General features: G+C 37.8%; 1 protein-coding gene across 2 annotated transcripts; it reads left to right on the top strand.

The window, feature by feature from the left end:
* The first annotated feature begins 852 nt into the window (after positions 1-852).
* Positions 853-27,158, top strand: LOC117992222 (semaphorin-1A-like). 2 transcript variants are annotated; one of them, XM_069503622.1, is made up of 11 exons: positions 853-1,164; positions 12,916-13,047; positions 15,983-16,079; positions 17,083-17,134; positions 21,426-21,678; positions 23,409-23,602; positions 23,878-24,019; positions 24,164-24,845; positions 25,015-25,340; positions 25,589-25,778; positions 26,027-27,158. In XM_069503622.1, exons 2-11 carry the CDS (start codon positions 12,957-12,959, stop codon positions 26,250-26,252), a joined length of 2,253 nt encoding a protein of 750 aa, XP_069359723.1. In that variant the 5' UTR covers positions 853-1,164; positions 12,916-12,956; the 3' UTR covers positions 26,253-27,158. The 2 variants fall into 2 exon arrangements, with proteins under 2 accessions (XP_069359723.1, XP_034835774.1); XM_034979883.2 differs by having other exon boundaries at positions 854-1,160; positions 12,911-13,047.
* The last annotated feature ends 296 nt before the right edge of the window (positions 27,159-27,454 follow it).

Here is a 27,454-nt window from a genome sequence, read left to right on the forward strand (position 1 = left end):
TCAAATACGACAAGACAGGGTACTGAAAATCCTTTTTTATTGACTTTAAAAATAATATAAACTGGCATCTCGTAAAAATAGCATTAAAATCGAGCAGATGCGGCTATGAATGCAAGGGAGCACAGTAAAGTCTTTTCAATAAAATTTCACTACCATGTGGTGTAAAAAAAGCTCGTTCGTTCGTTAATCTGGCCCAAGATGTAGATAATAATAAGTGTTGGCGCAGGTAAAGGCCCATGTGGTAGCACCTGACGCGTCGCGTCCCCTAATAATTCCGAGGCCAAGATAGAGCGTTCTGTTTACGCTGTGTGGCAAAGGTACTCTTCACTCAGATAACATAGTTGAATCAAGGAGACTTGGCTATGTATTCTGTGCTTTATTTAGTAACCATTGTGCCTGGATAGTTTTAATATGGTGATCCCTGTAACGTATACCTTACTTTATGGTTACAGTAAAGTCATTTCAAAACTGATTTCAGTTATAAAAATCCCCTGTACAAGATTATGCTTTAAAGTGGCGGACGCTTTTGCTAACTTCTAAGAATATTTTTGCTCAATGGGACATACAGTTATTCACTTCAGCAAAAGCTCCTAGGTACTCAATCAATACGCTCCTTAACTGAAACTACCTCTAGTATACCTATCTACGTTTCTATTAATTTATGGCCCCTCATTTAGAAGACTCAACACAAAACAAAAAAATATTATGGTAAAACTGGCAACGCGTTGCTAGAAGTAAACGACAAATGTGGCAACGACGCGCAGCGCACGCGCATAGTAAAAGAGATAGAGAAACTGGTCGGGCGAGTTCGTGTATAACCGCACCCCCCGCGCGTTGTAGCCGCTCGCGCCAGTGCCGTAGTCGAGTGCGTCGCGGGTGTACGTTCGTGTATTGAACTAGCGGCAAACTTTGAAATCGGCGTCCAGCGCCAACTGTAAACATTAAACAAGACACGTAACACTTCAGACTGGCAACCGGTCTGTGTTCAAGGAGTCTGTGATCTGCGATATCGATGTGTTCAGTGAACATTGTATCTGTGTTTCAGTCAAGATTGTGATGATAATTAATTTGTGTCTGTGAAAACTTTGTTTTTATGGGATGACCTGTCTGTTGGAAAATAGTGTATTTGGATTTTGCAGACGGTGAATTTGGCTATCTAGGTAGGTCCATTTTCAAGTTAATAATTTACAGTCCAGCATGGCAGATTACGACAAAAAGCTCTAGATGTAGAGTAGGGGAGAAGGAGAGTGCATGTATTGTTGACACGCGGCTAATAACACCATGAATTCCTACTTCTCGGGACGTTTATTTAAACTTTGTTTTTTTTAAACGCAGGAACTGAATACGAATTCAAATCACAAACTTTACAGTCAACATTATCGTTCATTCATAGCTTATCTAATGCATAGAAATTCTTGCGTCTCACGTCATCCAGCCTTTGTAAGTCACAATAAAATTTAGACTTAAAAACAATCAAATTCATCAAATGCGTACCACGGCGTAAAAACCCTTGAAAAAAATGTTGTTTCCCACCGTTCACAGAGTATAGACTATAGGCACGTATAGAGGTACTAGGTATATTCAAGAGCTTTCGCACATTATCGTGGAAGAAGATGAAGAGCGGGCATTAGATTGAATATGAAATACCTACCTAACTGTTAATTTTAATTTCAGCTCTAAACAAATATGCTAATATTTTGAGGCTGGGTTAGTACATCTAACTGTCATAGTTTGTATATCTGGATATAGTAGTTAATTTGCTGTTTCCGTATCACACGTGTGTAGGTAGCTAATTAGACTTAAATACATATTTTAGAAAAGTCACTACTTAATTTCGCGCTGGAAAAACTGAGGGATTGTGTAATAGAGTAAATAGTATTAAAGATTTTTTAGAATTCAGCTGTATAGCTGAATATTATAATGATCTGCGATATATAAAAATTATTATGTATACTGGAATGCAAAATAAATGAATATGAGTATTCAGGGATAAGATTCCTACAATTTGTCCTATTTTATCAAACGATATGGGGTTCCGACAGCTAGCAATTGGTGGGTCCGCTCCCCGGACACGGACGAGTCAACGCGCCGCGGGGTGAGTTGTAGTCAAAAGCGCTACAGCAGCGCTTTGTTCACCTATAGGTTATTATGTACGTTCCTATAGGTAATTATATCAGTTGAAAAGTGACCGAATTTGGAGTTCCGAATTTGCCCTTTTCGTTTCTTCCGTGCCTTCTCAGAGCATGTTAAACCGTGGGCTCCTATCAAGGGCGGATCCAGGGGGGGGGGGGGGGGGGGGGGGGCATGGGGGTCAGGACCTAGGTGGACCACTAATTAAAATTGTTAAACATAATGTTTTTTATATTTTTATATACCTAGATTTTATGTAAGTTCTTTCAATACTTAATCAATTGTATGATGGCAAAAACATTATGTTCTTGCGAACAAACGCATCCAAAATTTGAATTTTACCGCGTCACCGCTACCTTTCATCGAGATGTCACATTTCGTGTGACGTTCTTCAATGATTGAAGAACATCACACGGCACTTGACCAGGGCCCACGATCGATTGGGGCCCAGTAGTCCCTGCCAGATCACCAAACTATGACAGACCAACCGATATTTTAATACCCAAAAACGATATTTCGATAAAATCAACGGTCAAAAAAGCCATCTCAAACAAAGGACCGTAGAGATTGTTAAATAGTCAAGACTGACTTATATCCGATCTTTATTGTCTTTACTGATAACGCAAATGATAGAACATTTCATTCTTTTTCACACTTTTTAAAAAATTCCCGACAGTAAAAACCTCTCAAAGTAAAAAATAATATGTATTATATACCTACCTATAATGTATTGGTCGGATTGGTCCTTTACGTTTATTATTTATAGTAAAGTTTTTATTATCCAAGCGCTCGTTGCATCTGGGGACCCCTAAAGATAATAGAACTATTCTTTATACAACAGATGACTTTATAGTTTTTAGTACAAAATTTCTGGTATTTATCTATATCGTAATACAATATTTCTGACATTTATCTTTTCTTTTTTTTGTAAATAATGTCATAAATTTTGCGCTCGCTTCGCTCGCACGTCCTGTTCACTAAGATTAAAAATCCCTTCCGAGATGCAAGCTATCACTGAGTAGTACCTACCTACCTACATTTGGCCGTGAAAAGTACCTAACAAGATGATAGTCAGACAGAAAATTTCGCGCTCGCTTTGCTCGCGCTTTTGCTCTGTATTAATTGTTGCCCGCCCGCAACCTTGTACGCATTGATTTAGGTTTTCAAAAAACCGTAGGAACTCTTTGATTTTCCACATAAAAAGTGTATGCAGGTTTCCGGTATGAAAGCTTTCTGTGTAGTACCTGGTCAAAAAGATAGACCGTCAAATGGTAACAGATAAGTAGATAGACACGCTTTCGCATTTATAATATTAGTAGCTACCTTATGATTTTTTCGTAAATATATGAAAAATTTCGCGCTCGCTTAGCTCGCGCTTTTACTTTATATTGGTTGATGCCCGCAACTTCGTCCACATACATTTAGTTTTTAAAAATTTCCGTGAGAACCCTTTAATTTTCCGGGATAAAAAGCCGTTTCCGAGTGTAAACTATCTCTGAATAGTACCAAATTTTGATTTAGAATATGGACTTTGAAAAGATAACAAATAGATAGAAACATTCGCATTTATAATACGTCTAGAACGTGACTTATCTGCTTTCTTTGCCTATTCAAAGAAAATAGTACCTAGTCTGTCAAGATCATAGGGGCCCCGTTATTCTAATGTGCCCAGGGCCTCCAATAGGTTAAAGACGGCCCTGCGTGCGGGTGTGCGGGGTGTCCCCCCCCCCAACCCCCGCTCGTCATACCCCGATTACCAACTCGACCTGTCGCAAGAGGTCGAGATGTTGTGACTTGACCACGACTATCTGACCCCCCCCTGGCACCATAGCTGGATCCGCCCTTGGCTCCTATTATCTCTAACATCTGATAACAATGATCGTGAAAACTCTTTACATCACTAACATCTGATAGTAATGATCGTGAAAACCAAAGTTGAAATAGTTCCTATCTACTCCCGATCGAGTCATATATATGGAAGGACCTGGGAATCGCATTATTATACCCAAGAAAACGCCTGCTACTATTAAATATGTAACTGATTGAACAAGGTCAATACCCTCAGCAATGAGGAATCGACACAGATAGAGAGATACAAAAAAATTGTGACTAGAAAAAGGAATGTTTAATGTTACTACTTAGGTCTATCTAAGATTTTCATTTTAGAATTTAGGTGTAACTCGTACTTAATTAATTGTTAAAATTTTAAAATCTTCATCAAAGAAATCATGGAAGTCTACTGCTTAAGCTGAAATCATTGTTTATTTAAATCGTATTCCCAGTAATAATATTCATTAATAGTTACCGTCATTTATTGATTGTTATTCACATGAAGTGGCTACTCACTCAATAATGATGAGTGATTAAGGACTATCGCAGTCTTTTAATAATGATAAATTTTACGAGATTCTAAAAGGTTAACAGTTCATATTCTGTTAGACATTAGAAATTGAGACAAAAAAAGGCTGTGTCTCTGCGTGGATGTTAATACTAGTCTGTTAGACTAACAAATTCTTAGATTCATTAAAAAAAATCAGAGTTGTCTGAGATTGCTGGTAGGGAGCTCTTTGCAGGGATTCTCCTCCAGAAAATCAGTAATCAGGATCTCTAAAAAAATCTAATTCCCTCAAAACTAAGGAAAATAAGTAGGTATCTATACAGCTACTTAGTAAAAAAAAAATATTTATAGTAAACTACAATAAACTCCCACCCGATTTAAAAAAACTAACTCTTAGATGCGGGTGGAATTGCGGACATATTAAGAAAAAGTAGGAATACATAATATATCGTATCGAAGCGTGAGATTTGTAACGTTGCAGTCGAAGCAGAACCAGACGCTAACTGGTTTGTTAACACGACCCCAAAACGCGCCTAGACCATAACCACTAGAGACAAGTCCGTTCTACTGACACGGTGAAAGCAAAGCTACCACTGATGTCGAATGCGACCTTTAAAAAAGAAACGTTTAAATATTTAATTAACTATTACTATTATTGCCCATGCAAGGAATTGCATGGCGTAAAATAAATCATACCTAAAACAATATTACAATTAGATATGTCGTAAAATACGAGTATCATTTACATAGTAAGTGTAGGTACCTATAGTATTTCAAGAATTTGTAGTAGGTTGATAATAATAATTTAATGTCGATGATTCACTCAAGCGATTCCTTCCGCAGAATTTATAAATAGCTCTAAGTAGATAATTAGGTACCACGGTTAGTAAATGAAATACGTAATGAATGGGTACATTATTATCAACATCCTGGGTTATTGCGCATATATCACGCCGTGTCAAGATAATGGAAATTGTTGCCGTAAAGATAGCAAACCGGTATGAACATATCCTACAAATTACCGTAAGTTCCGTACTGCATATAAGTACGTTAGGTACGCTAAAATGTAAGAGAGAGAAAGTTTGATTAATTCCTACTAGGTACTTCTTTGACAAGATTGATCGATAGGGTTGCAGGGTGTCCACTTTTTAGGGTTCCGACGGGCCCATATTACTAAGCCTCCGCTGTCCATCAGTATGTCTGTCTGCAGGCTGTATCTCATGAACGGTATTAAGTAGAGTTGTTTTCACAGAGTGTAATCTATTTTAGCTATAACAAGAGATAAAACCAAGATGGCGAATTTCAAAATGACCGCCATGCAAATTTAAAAAACCGGCCAAGCGCGAGTCAGGCTCGCGCAACTAGGGTTCCGAACTACAGTCGTATTTTTTCGACATTTAGCAATATAATTGAAAAACTATGATGCATAAAAATAAATAAAAATCTGTTTTAGAATGCACAGGTGAAGCCCTTTCATATGATACCCAACTTGATATAGTTATCTTACTTCGAAAATTGAAAATACTATTTTTTAGTTCATGACCACAATTTTTTTTTTGTGTGATGTAACCAAAAATTCACGGTTTTTAGATTTTTCCCCGAATGTCTGCTATAAGACCTACCTACCTGCCAAATTTCATGATTCTAGGTCAACGGGAAGTACCCTGTAGGTTTCTTGACTGACAGACAGACAGACAGACAAAGTGATCCTATAAGGGTTCCGTTTTTCCTTTCGAGGTACGGAACCCTATAAATCAAAAAGTAGGTACATAACTAGTGTGAAAACGTGACACAATATTGGAACGGAAGATACGGAACCCTTCGTATGCGAGTTCACACCTCGCACCAGGAATAGGTTGGTGATCCCATAACTAAACATTTTTTTAAATTCATAGTGGGCAATTACAATTTGGCCTCTGCTTAAAATCCATACTAATATGATATCCATATCCATACTATACTTATTATAAATGCGGAAGTGTGTCGGTCTGTCTGCTAGCCTTTCATGGTCCATCCGTTCAACCGATTTTGACGAAATGTGGTACAGAGATAGTTATTGCATCCCGGGGAAGGACATAGGCTGTTTTTTATACCAGAAATCAGAGTTCCCACGGAATACTTAAAGACCCCATCCGTTTAATCATTATATGATATTTGGTACAGAGGTATGTAGTTTGCGTCCTGAAAATTGACATAGGCATTTTAATATCCCGGAAAGGCAAATCCACGCGGACGAAGTTGCGGGCAACATCTAGTATATAATAAAAAATGTTGTGCTTTTCCTATGGAAGATAACAATAATACATTAATGTTTTATGCGTGATTGACGATCTCCATTAAATCCTTTTCGAATCCCAACACGTATGTAGTTATCCGCTATCCAATGCACGTCCGTTTACACATGTATATGTATACACATGTATATATGCCATACATTTCACGTCTGACATCGCCAGAAGCTGTAATAAAAATAAATTATGCGCTGATATAAGGCTTAGGTAAAAAAAATGGTGACAAGCTGCTTTTATGTATGTACTGTCCATAATCTTAGTCGATTTTTCATGCAAATAGTAGAAAAGGATGTTGGTAATAATTTGCACCAAATGAAAATATTAAAAGTAAACAAAATTTTAAAGCCGTAAAAATAAATAAAATCGATTTTAAATGTAGAGTAACGAGTTAAAGATAACCTCGGATAAGACCTGTTTCATCTCGGTAAAATAAAATTATAAAAGTTGTCCTAAATAAAAAACTTTCTGTTTAAAATAATAATAAGCTCCTAGAAGACATATTGGAGATATCTCTCGACAAGTTCAAAATTTTATAAACCGTAAACTTATTGAATTTTTTTATTCTATTACAAATGTAAAGGATTATTTAAATTTTAAGAAGGCTTGGGAATGAATTGCTTTAACATCTTTGATAGTTGTAATAAGTTTTAACGTTTGAGTAATAGTGTGACATAGTGATAATGAAAAGAACACCCGGTTGAGTTTCTTGTGGACTTCTTTTCAGACCAGTGCGTTTGGAACTCTGGTAGTTTTAGTTTTAATTTTTAAGTGCGCATGGTTAATTTATCAAAATTACATCAACTATCTTACAAATACAATAATTGACACATTTCATTAGTGTACAATGGTGCTTACTTATTTTGAATATACGGCTTTTACTTTTGACCAATCCAAGAAAATGGAGGTACTTTTGAGTTGAGCGTTCACTTCCGATTTTCAAGAAATAATTTTAGTTTTTATATCTATGTTTATCGATGCTTCAAGTTCAACCCTTAATTGTTGTAGAGTAGATAATGTAATATATGATAACCGCAGCTTCCCGCATAGCGTGGGATCGGGTAGGTCTCAACACCACAGCCCATTGCGGGCTCGGATGTCAACCACATCTACATAATTATAGGTCTGCCTTGGTCACGCTATACGCATGCAAGCGTAATCCGGTTGAGAAGCCGATATAAAACTTGCATTAGTGGGAAACTTCACATATATGGGTAGCTCATTTTTTCTTTGTCGGTTAGAACTTAAATTCAGTCTTAATTAATTATATGAATGAATGAATTATATTTTTCCACATTACTTACAACAGCTATGTAGATACAAATATTTGTTACTTTACTATTTTACATTTCGCTGTCGCTGTCGAAATTCGCTGGATGAATTATTATACAGCTAGATGGGCAGACCCAAGTCCAACAGTGGATGTCCACAGGCTGATGATGATGTTGAATATGGTTCGACTAGTAATAAACGCTGTACGAATCTTATTATCCAGCAGCCTAACATTAATATCCAGTTATTACCGCAAGTTTTACCTACTATTCAGACTTAAGTGAAAAAAACACAGGTCTTGGTAACTAAAGTCATTAGAAACGGATTACTGGAAAGCTAGAATCGAGTACTTAATGGGTACCTACGTATCTCGTGAACTAGGATGGCAATAAAAATTAGCCACATCTATAGGTGTTGAAGTTTACATAAACATCCATAAGTCAACGACTCTCACAATGAGTTCACTTGCTGGTTTCGATGGGTCCGCATCACTACTCCAAAAGTCCAAACACGTGACATAACATCCAACAAGTCAAATGTTACTTTCTTGCCCCACCCAATGTATGGGTTTACATATTTATGATTCAATAGGAGCGTTACCCCTTTCCCTTTAATATGCATACGAATGTCTTCGTTACTTTTTTATTTTCATTTATATTCAGCGTTTGTGTTATAAAGGACTTATAGGTATTTCGTGACATTCTGTTGTTCGTTTTGCTCAAAATTTTATCGCCTTTGTATTTTGGAACGTCCTTCAAAGAATTTATTTGTTTCATTACATACGATGATCTACTTTCATGACTCCAAAGAAAAAGAAAAAATCATTTAATTCCGTACCATCGTACAAGAAATAACACTTTTTTAGATTTTTTTTAAATTTTCATTGCGGCCATTTTGAATTTTTTATTGTTTATTGTCACTTATAGCGGCATATTCTTTCTCTACCTATTACGGTTACGAGATACAGCACGCTGATAGACAGACGGACAGCGGACGTTTAGTAATAGGTTACCGTTGACAACCCTCAGGTACGGAACCCTAAAAATCAAGATGTACTATATTTATAAGACCGGTTAGGTTCAATAATATTATAATATGTTACAATATTAGCAAGTCGGTGTCGATGTTTGTGATAACAGCTCCTTTGTTAAGTCGAGTAATTGTGCCGCCAGATCGAGTGCCGATAAGTTACAGGTTTGCCTTAGCGGGCGTAATGTAACGCAGGCCGGGGCATTAACTTAGCAAACTATGCCAACGCCGTTAGCCGAGCGACGTAATACTATCGAATTACTATTTTGGGCCGAGAGTGAATCTGAAAGTCCAATAACGGGTAGGAAATATTACATTATCCACGCCCCCAGTTCCTTTTGTGCGACATCTGCGCAGCGCCGCTGTCCTGCATCATGGCTGCCTGCTGTTACATTAAAAACTTACAACCCTTTTTGATATTGCATTAAGTGCCATCCTTTTATACATATATAAGTATAAAATATTGTATTAATCAAAGGGTACACAAAAATATATAGGTACCTACCTAAGTCATTTTATTTGCAAGTGGCCTCGAATCGTCTATAGTCATTCTTGTCTGGTCTGTTGACTGTACTCCTTTATGATACGAGTAGGATTTGAGCAGGACATAATTACAATATATCTGCATAGAAATATCATATATGTATATAATGTGTTAATTTATATGTACTTATACAGAAATATAAAGCTCAGTTCACACCACGGGATATAAATTATATTATATAGTGCGGTCAATATTAGTTTTCCTAACATTTTTAGCTCTATGCGAATTATTGTAACCTTGAATGACTAATTTGACCGGACTGTAATGGATGTATTATATCCCGTAGTGTGAAATGAGCTTTAGGCATAATAATTTATTTGTTTCTCCACACAAAATTAAATAAGTACATATTTTTGCAATCCACACATCATTTCATTCAAGCTATAGTGCCTAGTTATTCTAACGACTAATTTTTTGATAAATAGTACCTACCTACTAGAACTATAATGAATTCTCACGTCTTGTTCATTATATCCCGAGATCATTAACGAGTTGTCCACAGAAAAAAGTAAACCTACAGTAAATTGCCTGATGCGTAAAAAAAATAAAAAACACTGCTCGGTTAAGTTTCTCACGACCAGAAAGATAGTCAATGTAAAAACTAGAATGGGAGGATTCCGAAGCTCGATGCATACAGGAGTCTGGTCGTATGGAGGAATTATCGCCAAGCCAGCGAATTCATTTTGCATGCTCTGAATACAGATTAATACGTCTACTAACAAATTTAGTGACCGGTTTTATTTTTGAACTAGCTTATGCTCGCGACTTCGTCCGCGTGGACTACACAAATTTCAAACCCCTATTTCACCTCCTTAGGGGTTGAATTTACATAAATCCTTTCTTAGCGGATGCCTATGTCATAATAGCTATCTGCATGCCAAATTTCAGCCCGATCCGTCCAGTAGTTTGAGCTGTGCGTTGATAGATCAGTCCCGTCAGTCAGTCAGTCAATCAGTCAGTCACCTTTTCCTTTTACATATTTAGATAACATCAGATGCAAGGGAATGACTTTTAAAAGCTTTGTTGTTTGCATAAAATTGTGTTGCGATTGGTTTTCTTAACAACTTTAAAACCAAGTTTCGGAAAACCTACCTAGTAGGTACCTACTCGTATATTATTTCGATGACCTTAGTCTAGTCTTCGAAGCGTCTATCAGTGTCATTAGATACTAGATGATGCCCGTGACTTCGTCCGCGTGGACTTAGGTTTTTTAAATCCTATTGGAACTCTGATTTTTCGGGATAAAAAGTAGCCTATGTCCTTCCTCTGAATCCAAGCTATCTCTGTACCAAATTTCGTCAAAATCGGTTGAACGGATGGGCCGTGAAAGGCACACTTTCGCATTAATATTATTAGTATGGATATTTCTGTTTCACTATAAAGTTTTATCCGCATTTTGATAAACTATTCATCATAATCAATTTAAAAAAATACAACTGAAATAATTGATGTCTTAAAAATCTGTATTGCAGTCATCTTAGATACTTACATATTGTTATTGAATCTCATCCATAAAAATTATAATAATTCATCGGTAGGTAAAACTAATGCAAGAATATCAATTCAGTATTATGTAGAGAACAGCATGTACATAGATTAACTCTTCTTTATTATTATAAGGAAGGTTGAACTAGCTCCCAAGTTCCAGTCCGTAGCCACAATTAACTGATACTATTTAAAGAAGCTGAAAACTAAATGGAGTAGGTACATTTTAAATCACACGATTGCCTGCGGCATGCTCGGTTTAAGTGCTGGGAATTATCGCCAAGTGAGCAGACTCGTCTCACATGTTCAGAATACGGAATAATCTTACGTGGAACTGCAGCTACTGAAAAGATTTCTTATTTAAGTATCATCATCATCATTATCATGATCAACCCATCGCCGGCTCATTACAGAGCATGGGGTCTCCTCTCAGAGTGAGGAAGGTTTTGGCCTTAGTCTACCACGCTGGCCATGTGCGGATTGGTAGACTTCACACACCATTTGAGAATATTTTGGAGAACTCTCAGGTATGCAGGTTTCCTCTCGATGTTTTCCTTCTGTAAACTGTGGTCATGAACTAATAATTAGTATTTTCAATTTTCGAAGTAAGATAACTATATCAAGCGGGGTATCATAATATGAGTCTTCACTTGTGCATTTCTTAAACAGATTTTTATTTGTTTTTATGCATCATAGTTTTTGAATAAATCGTGCAAAATGTCGAAAAAATACGACTGTAATACGGAACGCTCGTTGCGCGAGCCTGACTCGGGTTTGGCCGGTTTTTCCTTTTGAGGTACGGAACCCTACAAATGTACTCACACGAATAGTACGTAGGTAGTGGATACTCATATAGCTACTTAGAAATGTATAACAAGTTTGTTTACTCACATTTAATGAGATAGATAATAATAATGATAACTTCGATATCTATGAGTAACCATTAGCGAGGTAAACATTGTAATAAAATCGATTAAAAAAATGATAGCAAGCTTTTTATTTACGTAGGTAGGTATATTATCAATTTATCATTTAAGCTAACGCTGACACAGTTACGGGTTATTCTCATTTCATTTGATATAAATAACCTTGTCTGGCAGTCGAATTATACGTCCAGATTTACCTATAGTTAGAGCTGTATAATTAAAATTTCTGTGAAAATGTTTCATAAGTTTGAAACTTTAAGGTTCATATTAATATGTACTTACTTAGTTTTTTTTTTATTTTTTTAAGAATATTAGCCATGTTAAATGACTAATATTCCCCTTTCCTCTCCAACTAAGCGTCAGGCTTGTGCTAAGAGTAGGTACGACAATAGTGCAACGGGCGGGGTTTGAACCGGCGACCATTCGGTTAGTCAGTACCGTTAGGTCTTCTATATTTATAAAAGGAAAAGTTCAATTTCCTTTTTACTCTTTTTGTAAGCTTGGTTTGACCACCAAGCGATTTGCAACTATGTATTATGACATGTGCCTGGTACAGCTCAAAGCATTCATCTGAGCGGGTGTCTACTGTCTACTGCCTACGTAATTTTTCTGCAAGGTAGAGATTAGAGGGATGGCTCAGGGTGATTCTTTTGCTCCATAATTTTTTTCTTCTCTGAATATACCTATGTATGTTATCATAATATTGTTATTCTAATGGTATTAAGTATAACTCATAGTCACACATCTCAAACACAGTCAACAAAGCTTTAAAGTACCTACTACCTATGACATCAGACACATTTGATAACCCTAAAAATAAATCAGAGGACCATTCACAAAAATAAATAAAGAAAAAAAATACCGACGAAAATTAACATGAAACCTTTATTTGTTACAGGGGAGGCAGTGAAAATGGCGGCTACAATGTATCGGTTTTGAACAATATGGCCGTCGCCCGCGCGGTCTTGGTGTTGCTAGCATCCACCGCACAAGCGTGGATGCCTGATTCCAATGCTCGAATCCATGTTAAATATGGTAAGCTGTTTAAATACTGCAATTATTATTGCTTGATACACCCACTAACAAACGAAAAAAATACCGACCAATCCGTTTAGGAGCTAAACTGTAAGTATATTAGGTATACCTAGTTATGCGATGCGCGAAATAAAAGAGCATTCAAATCATAGAGATAGAAATTAGTTGTATCTCTTGTACCTCTTGTACGTAGGGGTCTCTAGAGGTGCTGAAATAGCAACTTCGCACTGAAAGGCGCAGCTTTGGAAGACCCGCCATTAGGTGGACGGACAACATCAGACAAGTCGCAGGGTGCCGCTGGATTCAGGCGGCGCAAGACCGTGGCGTGTTGAAGTCCCTACAAGAGACCTATGTCCAGTAGTGGACGTCTATCGGTTGATGATGATGATGAAAAATCGAGTCGGTGAAACAAACAATTAATAATGCACAGTAACAGTTGGTGAGAAGTAAATGTTAGGGGAGCATAAAAAGGGAACCTGCCAACGCCAGGCGGGTGATCAGTCGTATTTACGATCCATTCCACTTAATTCCCTGCGTTCAAACTACTGTTAAAACCCTCTTACCCAGTGGAATCCCGACAACAGCGCGGACTTAGCCTATCTGTAAAGAGAGATACCTAGTTAAAGCACAGAATACCTACGAGTATATAATAGGTAGTACTGGTTTAAGCTTTAAGTATTTAAGTAACCTAGGTCAACAGGAAGTACCCTATAGGTTTTCTAGACAGACAGACGGACAGACAGACAGACAACGAAGTGATCCTTTAAGGATTCCTTTCTTCCTTTTGAGATTCCTACGGAACCATAAAAACCGGCCAAGTGCGAGTCAGGCTCGCGCAATGAGGGTTCCGTATTACAGTCGTATTTTTTCGACATTTAGCACGATAATTCAAAAATTATGATGCATAAAAATAAATAAAAATCTGTTTTAGAATGTACAGGTGAAGACCTTTCATATGATACCCCACTTGATATAGTCACTCACTTCCAAAGTTGAAAATACTAATTACTAGTTCATGACCACAATTTAATTGTTTTTGTGAGATCTAACCCTAAATTCACGGTTTTCAGATTTTTCCCCAAATGTCAGCTCTAAGATCTACCTACCTGCCAAATTTCATGATTCTAGGTCAACGGGAAGTACCCTGTAGGTTTTTTGACAGACAGACGGACAGACAGACAGACAGACAGACAACAAAGTGATCCTATAAGGGTTCCGTTTTTCCTTTTGAGGTACGGAACCCTAAAAAGCAAAAATTATAATTATTTATAACATGATACCTAGGTTGATAACTTAGGTACTTACCTATAAATATTATTTTGCAACCGTTTTAACAATGTAGGTAACTATCCAATGCACAAGGGATTGTTACTAAATCCGACAGGCAGAATTCGAAGGGGTAGACTTGCCGCAAAATACAGGTCAAGTCAGCTCTGCGGTTTAAGTCGACGGCTTAGACCACGACAGTTCGCAGACCTTTTTGACATTAACAAACTTGCGGGTAAGACAATCACTTCCCCTTCTTTTAAGAGGCCTGTTACACTATTAATATTATCACACTATACGTGATATCGTAATCCTGTATCATGGAAATATATTGATGGTACACATATTGTCAAGATCGCAATGTATTCGGATGTTCTTGAAAACCTGCGATCTAAGAATCGTGATAATGATAAGGTTGAAGTAATACCGCCCAAAGTAAATAAATCTAAAAAATGTCTGTGTATCCTTGTGTATGTAGTGATCCTGTAAGGGTTCATTTTTTCCTTTTGAGGTACGGAACCCTAAAAATACTTTGTTTGTAATTATTCTCTTTTTTGGTTTACCACTGACTATCTGTTGCGTGTGACACGCACTTGACCAGTTTTTACTTTTTATGGATTTAATATTTTATATAAAATAATTTCCGATCGCTTTCTGACTTCTGTAGCATCTCGACACAATATCACATCACCGTTTTTCGCCTCCCAGATTTCTACAGATATTTCAACAGCCAGAAACAGTCCGATATTTGCAAAATTATAATTGCGCAATGACACGGAATTTTTTTTGCGTCTACGCCTACGTTGCTACAATCCGATTATATTTTAGTTCGCAAGTTTTTACAGTCGATTCCATTTATAGTGGATTACAAATCATATTGCAAAATGTGTAGTTACGACTTGGGTTGGACCGAGATAATATTATTGTCTTCGCTCTATGAGCCTCAATAACACAGACTCTCCTTTTTGCCTTCAAGCCACAATCCTACAACACTATTAGCATTATGTTTTGGCAACGTAGACATGACGAATGCCTACCTACCCATTACCTACATTACATTAGTGTATACCTACAGTATTTCATTATGCCGTATTTGCAAATTTTTTCAACAGAATAAATAGTACCTAGTTGTTCCTACTTCCTACCTAGGAAATCAGATCGTACCCAAATTAAGCTACCCTTCTTATTTTGTGACTAAACTCAAACATCTGCTAACCTAAAGAAATACGAATGCTCTCAATAGGATTAAGTAGATACTGGCCAAAGTCACAATTTGAGTTTAAATAATCGGACTACGGAATCTACGTCACAACTCCTAATCCTTTTAGAACTTGTATCATAAGCATATCATACAGACTACTTAGTTGTACGGCTGATTAATAGACCTACATTAGATATCCTATTAAATGACTCGTACCTAAGTGTGTTAGTACGGAAAAATCAAGAAGTGACTGTAATAATAATTAATTTAGAAATAAGAGAAAAACTAATAGTTGTTGTGTTGTGAATTGTAAATATTAATAATCTTATAAGATTAATAATTTGTTATAATAGATTTTGACCTCCCCTACAACTCCTGAAAGCTGAAAGAGTGTGACTATTTTATACTTATTCCTACGAAGCAACGTTGTTATGTTGTAAAGTCGAACTTTATATTGGTTTGTTACAGGCGATGAAACTCCGGAGCAGTTTGTGGGCAATACGACGGGACCAAACCACTTCCGTATTCTAGACAAAGATGACTTCTCAATTTTAGTCGGTGGCAGGTTGGTCTACTTTACTTTGTGAATTGCGATCACTTTGTTGTAAAGTTTCTTCATCATGATCAACCCATTACCGGCCCACTACTGAGTCGGGTCTCCTCTCAGAGTGAGGAAGGTGCCACGCTGGCCCAATGCGGATTGGCAGACTTCACACAGCTTTGAGAACATGGAGATTGGAGAACTCAGGCATGCAGGTTTCCTCAGGATATTTAATTATGTAAAGTTTCTTAGGTTTTTTAATTTAAGCAATAATTCTGTTTATAATACATCCATAATTGTCTGAGTATTCTTCTAATCTTCTTAGTGGAATTCAATACGGTTTTAAGTTTTTCACGATAATTTTTTCAACATTAGGTAGTTAGGCCCACCAGTACAAAGCTGGGGCGAGTCAACTAAAAAGCTGTAGTCTACAGAGGCCGTATAAAATTTCATAAAAATTGTGTTCTGCTAAGACAAATTCTTTTTTAAAAGTTTTATTTGGAAAACATATTCAATAGGCTATTACAGGAGCTAATTCAGTTTCCACGTTTTTGTTGAATACCTTTTTAGGTGGGAGTCCATTCTAAACTTCTAGTAAAAAATAAATAAAAGATGTACATATTTAGGTACAGTACGCGGCAGAAAGTAATGTACATCAGCCTTTATAATGACATTTCGGCTTTTAGAGCGTTGTCTCTGTCACTCATACCTATATGACGTTTTGTCGGTCTCAACGACAGGGACAACGCTCTCTCCTGCTATCTCCTTCCAAAGGTCGATGTACAGTCAGCAACAAAGCTAGGTTTGCACCCGTCCATAGTCGCTTGTGCTGGCGGGAAACCTAGCTTTGTTGCTGACTGCACATTATGTATACTGACTGTACTGTATATCCTAAAAGGTTCTACATCTGCATAATTACAGTGGTACCAATAATATAGGATGGCTTCCTACTTGTTTGTTCACGTGTTTTAATTTTAAAACCAGCTGAATTACCTGTCTAATGTATGTATTTTTTCTTTGTTTTTAGGAGCATGGTCTACAATCTTAGTCTGTACGATTTATCAGAAAATGTAGAGCAGGTGAGTTATGTTTATTATATCCATATATACTATTTTATATTATTTGGTATATCTATTTGTAAAAGAAACTCTCAAAGCTCCCGAGCTTTGAGAGTTTCTTTTAGATTCGATAGAGCAGTCCACTGCAGAACTAAGGCCTCTTTACTAACACACCATACGCGACAGGTAGAGATGGCAATCGGAGTATGAGGCGGGGGGGACGCCCTGCACACTCGCACGTGACCCGGGCTCGCCCGCACCGGCTTAGCGCAGGGGCTGTGCGGGTACGGGGCGAGTTCCCTCTCCGATTGTCATCTCAACCTGTCACGTACTATACTTCTGCTCTTGGTGAGCTATAAATACTTCTTTCCCACTGCTTTTTGATGTGTTATGCCATCTCTCCATGTTACCTAAGACTTGACATGAAGCGCGACGGCAACTGTACGCCAGGATAAGACTGAACGCGCACGTACTTGTGTACGATTTATAATACAAGGAACTGTATAAAAAGCGAAGACAGCATGCGATTCGCGTGGAGGAGCGTGGCTCCTACCCGCGCTTTGCAATGTGACATCCTTCATACGATACCTTATATTACAAACTACATAGACGAAAACCGCGTGGATTTAGGTTTTAAAATTCCGTGGAAACACTGATTTTCAGAGATAAAATATGTTGCTTATTATTACTCTCCAGATAACTATTACAAAAAATTATGTCGATCCATTGCTCTGTAGTGGCGTGAATAAAGGATAAACCAACACACAAACACACTTTCGCATTTATTATATTGGTATTCTATAGGAACTGCTTCAAAAGCGTTGGTGTCGCGTGTGATAAAATGGTAACCTAAGTGATCAAAACTTGATTGTAGTTTCGTAAACTTGTAATCGAGAGAACTAAACCGTAGCTGCAGTTGGCTCCTTAGTTTATGTTTCTAACCTTACGTAAACGCCTCGATTCGCTCCCGTTGCTTCTACACTACCTCTGCTTATTCTTAGTTACGACCTATTTGTCGGCATACCTACTGTTTATTGTAACGTAAAAGACGTAGAGAGAAAATAAATTTAAATAAAAATCCACTGAAAGTAGGTACCTAAGTATTTAAAATTTACATTTTGTTTTTAATTCGAGCGGCTTTTACATAGAATTGTTATTGTTGTAAGAAGCACAGTCGTGCCTACTGAAAGCTTTTACCCTCAAACCCCCGACGTTACTGAATGATGACGTCTTTTTATACGCAAACAATGACCTGGATTAAGTTCTAAAGTCTTGGACACACAAGGAATGTGACGCGCGGCGGCAAGCAGGACGTTACACTATAAATCCAGTTTAGAAATCTTCTTTAGATACCCGAAGTCCTGGGTTCTCGATGGGGTCATGTAGGATTTTTACCTAATAAAACCCCCTCGGTGGGATATTGGGAGGCTCCGAGATCTCTTATGAACACAACGGCGCTCTTCTTGCACAACGCCCATGGGCTCATCAGAGACAAAATTGCCCTCTGTGATCTGTCTCATACCTCGCTATGAGGTATGTCAATGAGCCACAGCAGGCTGCCATCTTCGCAAGGTCGCATATGAGATGGTAAAATTCGTGTACAATGTGTAATATAGTTCGCGTTACGAATAGAGCCTACACTTGAACCTGCGCAATAGACGATATTTAATCGATCTATTTAGTATTTGCAAGCTTTGTGCGTGTCTAGAAAATAAAAGAGAAGATGTTGAGTCTGGTATTTCTAATGAACTAAAATTGCTAATTTAATTTAAAAAACCGGGCAACGGGCGAGGGTTTTGTAGCTTGCAAAAAAAACTAATCCAAATAGTAAGAATATAATATAACACACGACTGGTTCTTCAGCCAACTTCTCGTTTCGCGAAATGTACAAAAATCTAATACGGCTAATAAGTACCTGTACGCAGATTGATTTACTCTACTGTCGTCTATAATATTTTTACGCCTGAAATAAAGTATACAAAGAACTTGAAGCTACTTGAAGCGCATGACGCGCACTTTGCAGTGAACATACAAAATATGTTTCTACGTTTAGGAGCCCTGAAATAACTTACCATACCGCGAGCTAAACTACCAACCTACCTTAGCTTAGCTCATGTAGCTTCAGCATCTTTAAGACACGTTACCTTCGCACGTCGTTACCGTCGCGCGTTCTGTTTGTACAAGCCATTAGCTATTATCACGCATGTAAAGTAAATAAGTAATAATATATTGCCACAAGGCGGACAGAGTACGTTACTGCATTCCTTTGCGTGCGAGACTAACGCGTGTGTTATGAATGAGTTGCAATAGTGTCGCACAAAGGCTTATGAATAGTCTCGATTAGAATTGTTTTATACTAGCTGATGCCCGCGACTTCGTCCGGGTGGACTACACAAATTTCAAACCCCTATTTCACCCCCTTAGGGGTTGAATTTTCAAAAATCCTTTCTTAGCGGATGCCTACGTCATAATAGCTATCTGCCAAATTTCCAAATTTCAGCCCGATCCGTCCAGTAGTTTAAGCTGTGCGTTGATAGATCAGTCAGTGAGTCAATTCTTTTATATATTTAGACTAGCTGACGCCCGCGACTTCATACGCGTGGATTTAGGTTTTCAAAAATCCTGTGGGAAGTCCCACAAGGAAGGAAGGGAAGGAAGTGGTGGAAGGGAAGTGTGTATGATTTTCCGGGATAAATGTCAATCTCCAGGTCTTAAACTATACCCATGCAAAAAACATGTTGATCCGTTGCTCCGGTGCGATGTGATTGAAGGACAAACCAACAAACCAGCAGACCAGACTAAAAAATTAGAAATTACAAATTCCAAACCTCTGCCGGGAATCGAACCCAGGACCTCCCACTAACAATATAACAGCGCTTACCACTGCGCCAGGGAGGTCGTCATTATCTATAACGTCTCTATCTATTACGGTTGACGAGATAGGTAGAGCCCGCTGACAGACAGACGGACGGATGGACGGGAGTCGGGACGGACAGCGCAGGCTTAGTAATAGGGTCCCGTTGGCACCTTTCGAGTACGGAAACCTAAAAACGTAATATTATGATCATAAGAGATAGTCTATACCTAAGTACCATCTACATAATTTCTTACCCGTTTTAAATATCATAGTGGTGCTACAGAACCGGAGCTAGGTCGGTTATAGGTAGGACTTCTAAAAATAAAAAATATCTGGCAGCGATCTCTGACGTCAATATAATAAGTAAACTTTGCCTCGCGTGCACATCCATCACAAAAAGTAAGTATGACGTGACTGGAGCAATTCTGTCAAATTATTCGCATTGCATGACGGTGATATCGCCGCTCCAGACCGCTTAATATTTATACCATAGTACAAACAACTAAAAAAAACATAAGTAGGAACGTAACATAAAGAAGCAGCAGGTTTATTATTGTAAATCTAGCTTAATGCTCGCGACTTCGTCCGGGCGAACTACATTTTCAACCCCCTATTTTACCCCATTACGGCGGTTACGCACTCGTCCGATCCGAGTCTGTAAAAATACGTTCCTTTTTGTTTTGTATGGGCGCTTATGACATATGTCGTAGATAATCGCTGGTATTCTCACGGACGACGGATAGAACTCGGATGATGGAAGTGCAGTGCGTAATCGCCGTTAGGGGATGAATTTTCAAATATCCTTTCTTAGCGGATGTCTACGTCATAATAGATATCTGCATGCAAAATTCCAGGCCGAACAGTCCAGTAGTTTAGGTTGTGCGTTGATAGATCAGTCAGTCGGCTTTTCCTCTTATATATTTAAGAAAAAGAAGATGGCAATCAAGACCGGATCTACATAATTTATAGTAAATAACTAGCACTATTCGCGGCAATAGTTAATAAGTATGTACCTACAAACTGAAATTAAATTAAGCTGAAACTTTTTAACCCGTATGACTAGGCGTAGCCGCCAAGCGATTTAGCGTTTCGGTACGATACCGTGTAGAAACAAAAGGGGCATGGGTTTAATAAAAATTGCCATACCAGGTTAGCCCGCTTCCATCTTAGACTGCTTGTATCTGAATAAAAAAAATTAAAAAAAACTTCACGATGATTCAAAACATCCGAATAATAAAACATACTAACAAAATATGGTAGGTGGATACCTAGTACATAAAGAATTGCCTATTAATCATGGTTTCCGTTTTATCTCATCATCATCAAACGCAGCTCATTTACGTCGTTACTCCCACACGTTTCGGGTATTCCCCAAACAAATTAATGTTTTGTGTACCCAAAATTGTTGTTTCACTTTCGCATTCATGTAACCTCGAATGTTTTTTTTATTTACAGCGGTTAGAATGGCAGTCTACAGATGCCCACAGAGAACTTTGCCAGCTAAAAGGGAAGTCGGCAGACGATTGCCAGAACTACTTGCGAGTAGCAACAAGAGCTCATGGGCGCCTGCTCGTGTGTGGCACCAACGCCTTCAAGCCAATGTGCCGTAGATATGCACGACACCCACCGAACCACCACCTCGAAGAATTCGATGGCACTGGCAGATGCCCGTACAACCCTCAACATAACTCCACCGCAATTTTCACTGGTAATTTTTATATCTATAATTAATGACGTAATATTCATATTATGGTGCCTTAGTTGCGATAGCCCATGAGTTGATTGCGCTGAGTAAGCAACGTTGTAACCAATTCGGTAAATGGAAGGGTGATCCACTGTAGAGGTTCGAATTTAGCCTTTGTACCTACTTAATTAGATGATACCTAGACTAGACTATCGAGCACCTGAACACCTAGAACTAGATAAACTGTATAGTAATAAGTCTAAAATCGTTAACCAGTTACGAATATCCAAATGACAGTCCCTCCATGTAAAACCTTGTAATCAACCAAATCTACAGACCCTCGTTAAATGCCGGGAACATGCTAGGGCATAGGGCATACAAAATACTGTAACTGGTTTTTGTTGTACGTGCTCAACTATATTCCTGTTAAATCATAATGATCTTTGACGGAGATGGCACAAAACAGCGCCTGCGCCGCTAGCTCGAGGGTTGTGCCGAGCACGACGCGCGAATTTCGATATGGATCGATTTTATTACCATTACAGTTACATCCAAAATCTATGCAGCTTTGAGATTCCGTGTGCTGTTATTCGAGTGACAGTAACGTAGAACAACGGTACCGGTCTTAAACAAATGCTTATTAACTACTCGGATTACAGTTAAGCTTAAAAGCAAGACAAAAGCGATGATAGTCATCTTAGAAACCGGTAAATTCTTTATTGTGTTGCATTTTTATTGGAACGAATGACTTGGATGACTTGATGATTGTTAAATTACAACTACGACTGCTTTTTGCCCATTAGGCTTTGGCTTCAAAATTCGCAACTCACCGCTTCGCTACCTTATATACGTCTTGATAAATCACACAGCTATTGACATACATTTCGCTGCGCAATCCACATGAAAGTAGGTAGGGTTTTGTCGTAGGGTTAACATAAAATTTAATAACAATTAAAACACAAAATATAGGTAGGTATTATTTAAATGCAATTATATATGTAATATGGTTGAATTTGTTAAAGGTTATAAATAGATATGAGTTATCGAAGGCCGGCACCCAGGCTTAAATAACTTCAGCAATTCATTTATTAGCAATTGTATGTTTAACCGACTTCCAAAAAGGAGGTGGTTCTCAATTCGGCCCGTTTATTTAAATTATAATAAGCTCCTAGAAGACATATGGTCAAGTCTCTCAACAAGTTCGATGTTTCTATAAAACGCAAACGCATTGAATAATTCTATTACAATTTAAAGGATTATTGAAATAATATGATTGAGTTGCTTTAACCTCTTTTTCGTAACTCATAATGCTGTGAATTACGAAATACCCTGTAAGACTTATAATCACAATACCACACAACACATTCTAACCTCTAATGACTCAAATGAGTCATAGAAACCACAAAACAGCGCGCCGACTCACGACTCTGAATGAATTACTACACTAATTTATCTAAATACCTACAAAAATTTTAATCACCAACGTAACGGTGTGTGGTTCCAAGGATATACAAAATCTCTGACACGATTAAATAATTAAATCCGAAATAAAATTTTAAATATTTTTGTGGAAGGAAAACATGAGGAAGATCGCGTAGATGATATGCGTGTACGTGGTGGATGCGTTGACGGATGACAGAAGCGAGAGTGGAAGAAGACACATATTGTGCGGACCCCGCACGGATTGTGCGTGGGATAAGGACAGAAAGAAGTATCGCTACTATGATTAATATTTTTCTTATATTTTTTTGCAGACGGACAACTTTATACTGCAACAGCGGCAGATTTCTCTGGCTCGGAACCTTTGATATATAGGGAACCAGTACGAACTGAACATTCCGATTTACGATTGCTGAACGATCCCTCATTCGTTGGAGCTGTGTCATCTACGAGCCACGTATACTTTTTTTACCGAGAAACTGCAGTGGAGTACATGAACTGTGGAAAGGTCAGTTTTGATGCAAATGATAATTTTACTATACATACCTACATAAAGAATAATTTGTTTGTATGCTTATTGGATATTTCTATATCTATAATATATGTAATTATTTATAATATACTATCATGATAGATAAGTATGTCTACATGGTATAAAGTCAAAGAAAGAATTGAAAGTATAATAAATACCTATAAGCACAACAAAGGCTGTAAGGCTGTTGTTTTTGTTTTTATATCTATAAGTTTTTCTTGAATTACCTAATATCAATTGTTATTTTACAGGCTGTATATTCGCGAGTTGCGAGAGTTTGTTTGAACGATAAAGGCGGCCCGCACCCTTTCAACGATCGATGGACCTCATTTCTCAAAGCCCGATTGAACTGCTCGATACCCGGAGAGTATCCGTTCTATTTTGATGAAATCCGTAAGTTTTATTAATTAGCCAATCCTTCTTACTTCTACTTAATTTATTTTGTCTATTCAAATACAATAGTTTTAATTGATGCAATTATAACTTTGAATTCAAAGGTTCGATCAGTTTTTTTACTAATTGTGCATACTTTTACAGAGGCAACTACCGAAATTATCAATGGCATTTATGGGAGTGGTAGCAGCCGAAACGATATAGTTTACGCAGTGTTTACAACACCACAAAACGCAATCGGAGGATCAGCAGTATGCGCTTTTGCTATGCGGGATATTTTGGACGCTTTCGAAGGACCATTTAAGGGCCAAAAGAGTATGAATTCGAATTGGTTGCCATTGCCAAAGGAAAAAGTGCCCCATCCACAACCCGGGGCTTGTGTAGAAGACAGTAGGACGTTATCAGACTCTGCAATAAACTTCATCAAAACGCATCCACTAATGAATAGAGGCGTCCCTTCATTTTTGGCACGACCAATCCTTATAAAAGTTAGTTTGCAATACAGATTTTCAGCTATCGCTATCCATCCGCAAGTTCAGTCGATGAACGGTAACAAATATGATGTGATGTACGTCGGCACTGATGATGGTAGAGTCATAAAAGCAGTCAATGTAGCGTCTAATGAAGGAGTGTTCGATTCTAGCATGGACGAATATAGTAGGAATCCCGTAAGAACAGCCGTGATTTCTGAAGTGCAAGTACTGCCACCGGGTGTTCCGATAAAACAAATGCATGTTGCTCTCACTACCGAGAAACTGATCGTCGCGTCCGGGGACATGATAAAAGCTGTTACGTTATCACACTGCACCAACAGTCAATCATGCAGGTATGTAATGATTTGTTTTCTTTATTTAAAAAAAAAGAAAAATTCTGTTTTCATTATATACCTACCTACATCCACAATGTGCAGATATTAGATAAAATTAAAATTCGGATAACGGATTTAGACTTCTACTACTAGGCATTTCTCTATTTTACTTAATATATTTTTGCAGAGAATGCGTCGCATTACAAGATCCCCATTGTGCGTGGGATTCTAAACAACAACAATGTTCTTGGGTTGGGAACAGACAATTCCCAAACCCGGAACGATTTTTACAAAATATCGAGAGCGGAAAGACTGACATATGCAACAAACTACCCGCACTCCTGGCGAGCGAGAGGCACAACAGCAGAAGTCCAGCAACGAAGAAGCCGACACTATCTGAAACAAACCAACTGCTGCCAAATAACGATATCCAAAATGAAATCCTTATAGAAGTAGTGGAAACAAACGTTTTGTCTGAGGATAAAGGTTCCAGTAATAATAAGCATGAAACAGGTAGGTGCAATTCAAATTGATTTCATAACGTATTCACTGTTGGCTGCGCAACATAAATACGAAAGTGACGTAACCAGATCAAAATCACGAGAATTTTGAAAACAGTAAAAAACCTACGCTACGAGCACTAATATTTATTTAATTCTAACAAAATAATTGTCGTACAGTTATTAGTAAAAGTATTCGAAATGACTATTTTAGAGAACTTTTAAAAAATCCAAAAATAATACATGATCTTTTCTTAACAGATTTGTTGACGGTGGAAGCAGCAGACGGCAACATCTACAGTGCACAAGCTTTGCTAACAGCAGTCGTAGCATCGTGTCTAGTGACTCTCATGGTGGGCTTTGTTATTGGATACCTGTTCTCTCGGCGATTTCGTCATCCTTTTTTTACGGATACTTCGCCGTTCAATGAACAACACAACCATTTAAACAGGTCAGAATTAGTTTAATCACTAAGCAATACTCGACATACTAGGAAACTGGAAAAAAATTGATTTGTTCAAGACCTAACAAAATAGCTAATTTTAACTAATTTTAAACAATCGATTAGATGAAGATGAAAGACCAAATGATTAATTTTCCCGAATTCAGATACCATATCTAGTAGTTCATATTTCTACTGGCCTTATTGTATACACATTGTTTGTTGAACTGTATTAACCAAAATCATGTTGATTTCAGGCTCAGCCCATTAGAGACTCCTTTAAATGTGAACTCGGGGTACAACATGCCCCCGAGGTCGAAGAACGTCAACATGGTGGCTAACGTATGCCCGCTCGCCAAACAAGACAACCTGCACCTCGAATTGGGCAAAGAGCGCACTCTTGACCTACGTAACTCCACAGAATCCCTCGACAAAGACTTAAAATGTGGAACCTTACAGAAGGTTAAAAAGACTTACATTTGAAATATAACCCAACAAACTGTATACGGTACCATTGCAAAGTGATAGTGAGTTTTGTGACAGTTTAGTAAAGTGTGTCGCGTGTGCCAAGTGAACCGAGCAACTCGGCTGGAACTGTGTCGGTGTTATTGCGTGAGAACTTTTGATTCTTGTAAATATTGCGTTTATATGTACAGTTTACAAACAAGACTCGTATTTTAATTTTTACTGTGGCAGTAAACAAATGCATTTAGGCGTTACGACACAAGAAATTGCCAGTAACTCTACAACGGACTTTCATTGGAATTTTAAACTGTAACCACGTATAGATTTTATTTTTAAAGGGGCTATTTTTATTGTGTACGACGTTTTCCGTTAGATTTAAACCCTACTCATAAGTATTATAGATAATAATATTATCTACAATCTTATATGGACTTAAATAAATTTATATATTCCTCTTTTAATAATATTATGTTAGCTCTATCCCTCCCATCGTCGTTAACGTCTTACGTAATTATAGCCTCAGTGTCCTGTAGTTTGTATATTATCATATAAATTACGGAGATATGTGGTTTCAGAGACATTTAATACTAAATGAGACAATCGTCGCCTGTATTTATCCGCTTTCCGCTTTACGAGTACATTATTGACCAAAGGAAACCTATGTGTATAGATTGTCGATTCAGTATTAAGTGTAGTTATAAGTAATAGGTACATTCCATACGTTAGATATATAGCATACGTTAGATATTCGCAGAGCAGCTCTTGTAAATATAAATAAATGTGTATATAGTGCTAATAATAATAGCGACTGGGCTTAAGGATATCGACATAGAGATGGCAAAACAGTTTTGATAAAATGATTAGCTAATTTATTGCATAGTCCAAATTGATCATTCGAGCAATACAAATATTGTTACGATGTAGTTGGAAGAGCGGCAATTATAGTTGGTCTGGTAAGATATTGCCATTTGTGTTTGTATGTACATGGTATGTACCTCACACATGACGACACATTACACCAACATGCAGATAATGTGGCTAATTCTGTTGTAGGTACGTACAATCTCTAAACTAAATTCTTTTTTCGCAGGGAACATTTTGAGAGGGATGTATATTATAGTACGCGACAGGTTGAGATGGGAATCGGGATGGGGACGCCCTGCACATCCACACAGCCCCCGCGCTACCCCGGTGCGGGCGAGCGTGGGTGACGTGTAGGT

The sequence above is a fragment of the Maniola hyperantus genome, chromosome 2, assembly GCF_902806685.2.
Source record: "Maniola hyperantus chromosome 2, iAphHyp1.2, whole genome shotgun sequence".
Taxonomy (NCBI): domain Eukaryota; kingdom Metazoa; phylum Arthropoda; class Insecta; order Lepidoptera; family Nymphalidae; genus Maniola; species Maniola hyperantus.

Coding starts and splice junctions, on each gene's coding strand:
- LOC117992222 (XM_069503622.1), top strand. CDS start 12,957: ATGGCCGTCGCCCGCGCGGTCTTGGTGTTGCTAGCATCCACCGCACAA. Junction 24,846..25,014: donor ACCAACAGTCAATCATGCAG/GTATGTAATGAT, acceptor ATATTTTTGCAG/AGAATGCGTCGCATTACAAG. Junction 25,779..26,026: donor CAACACAACCATTTAAACAG/GTCAGAATTAGT, acceptor TGTTGATTTCAG/GCTCAGCCCATTAGAGACTC.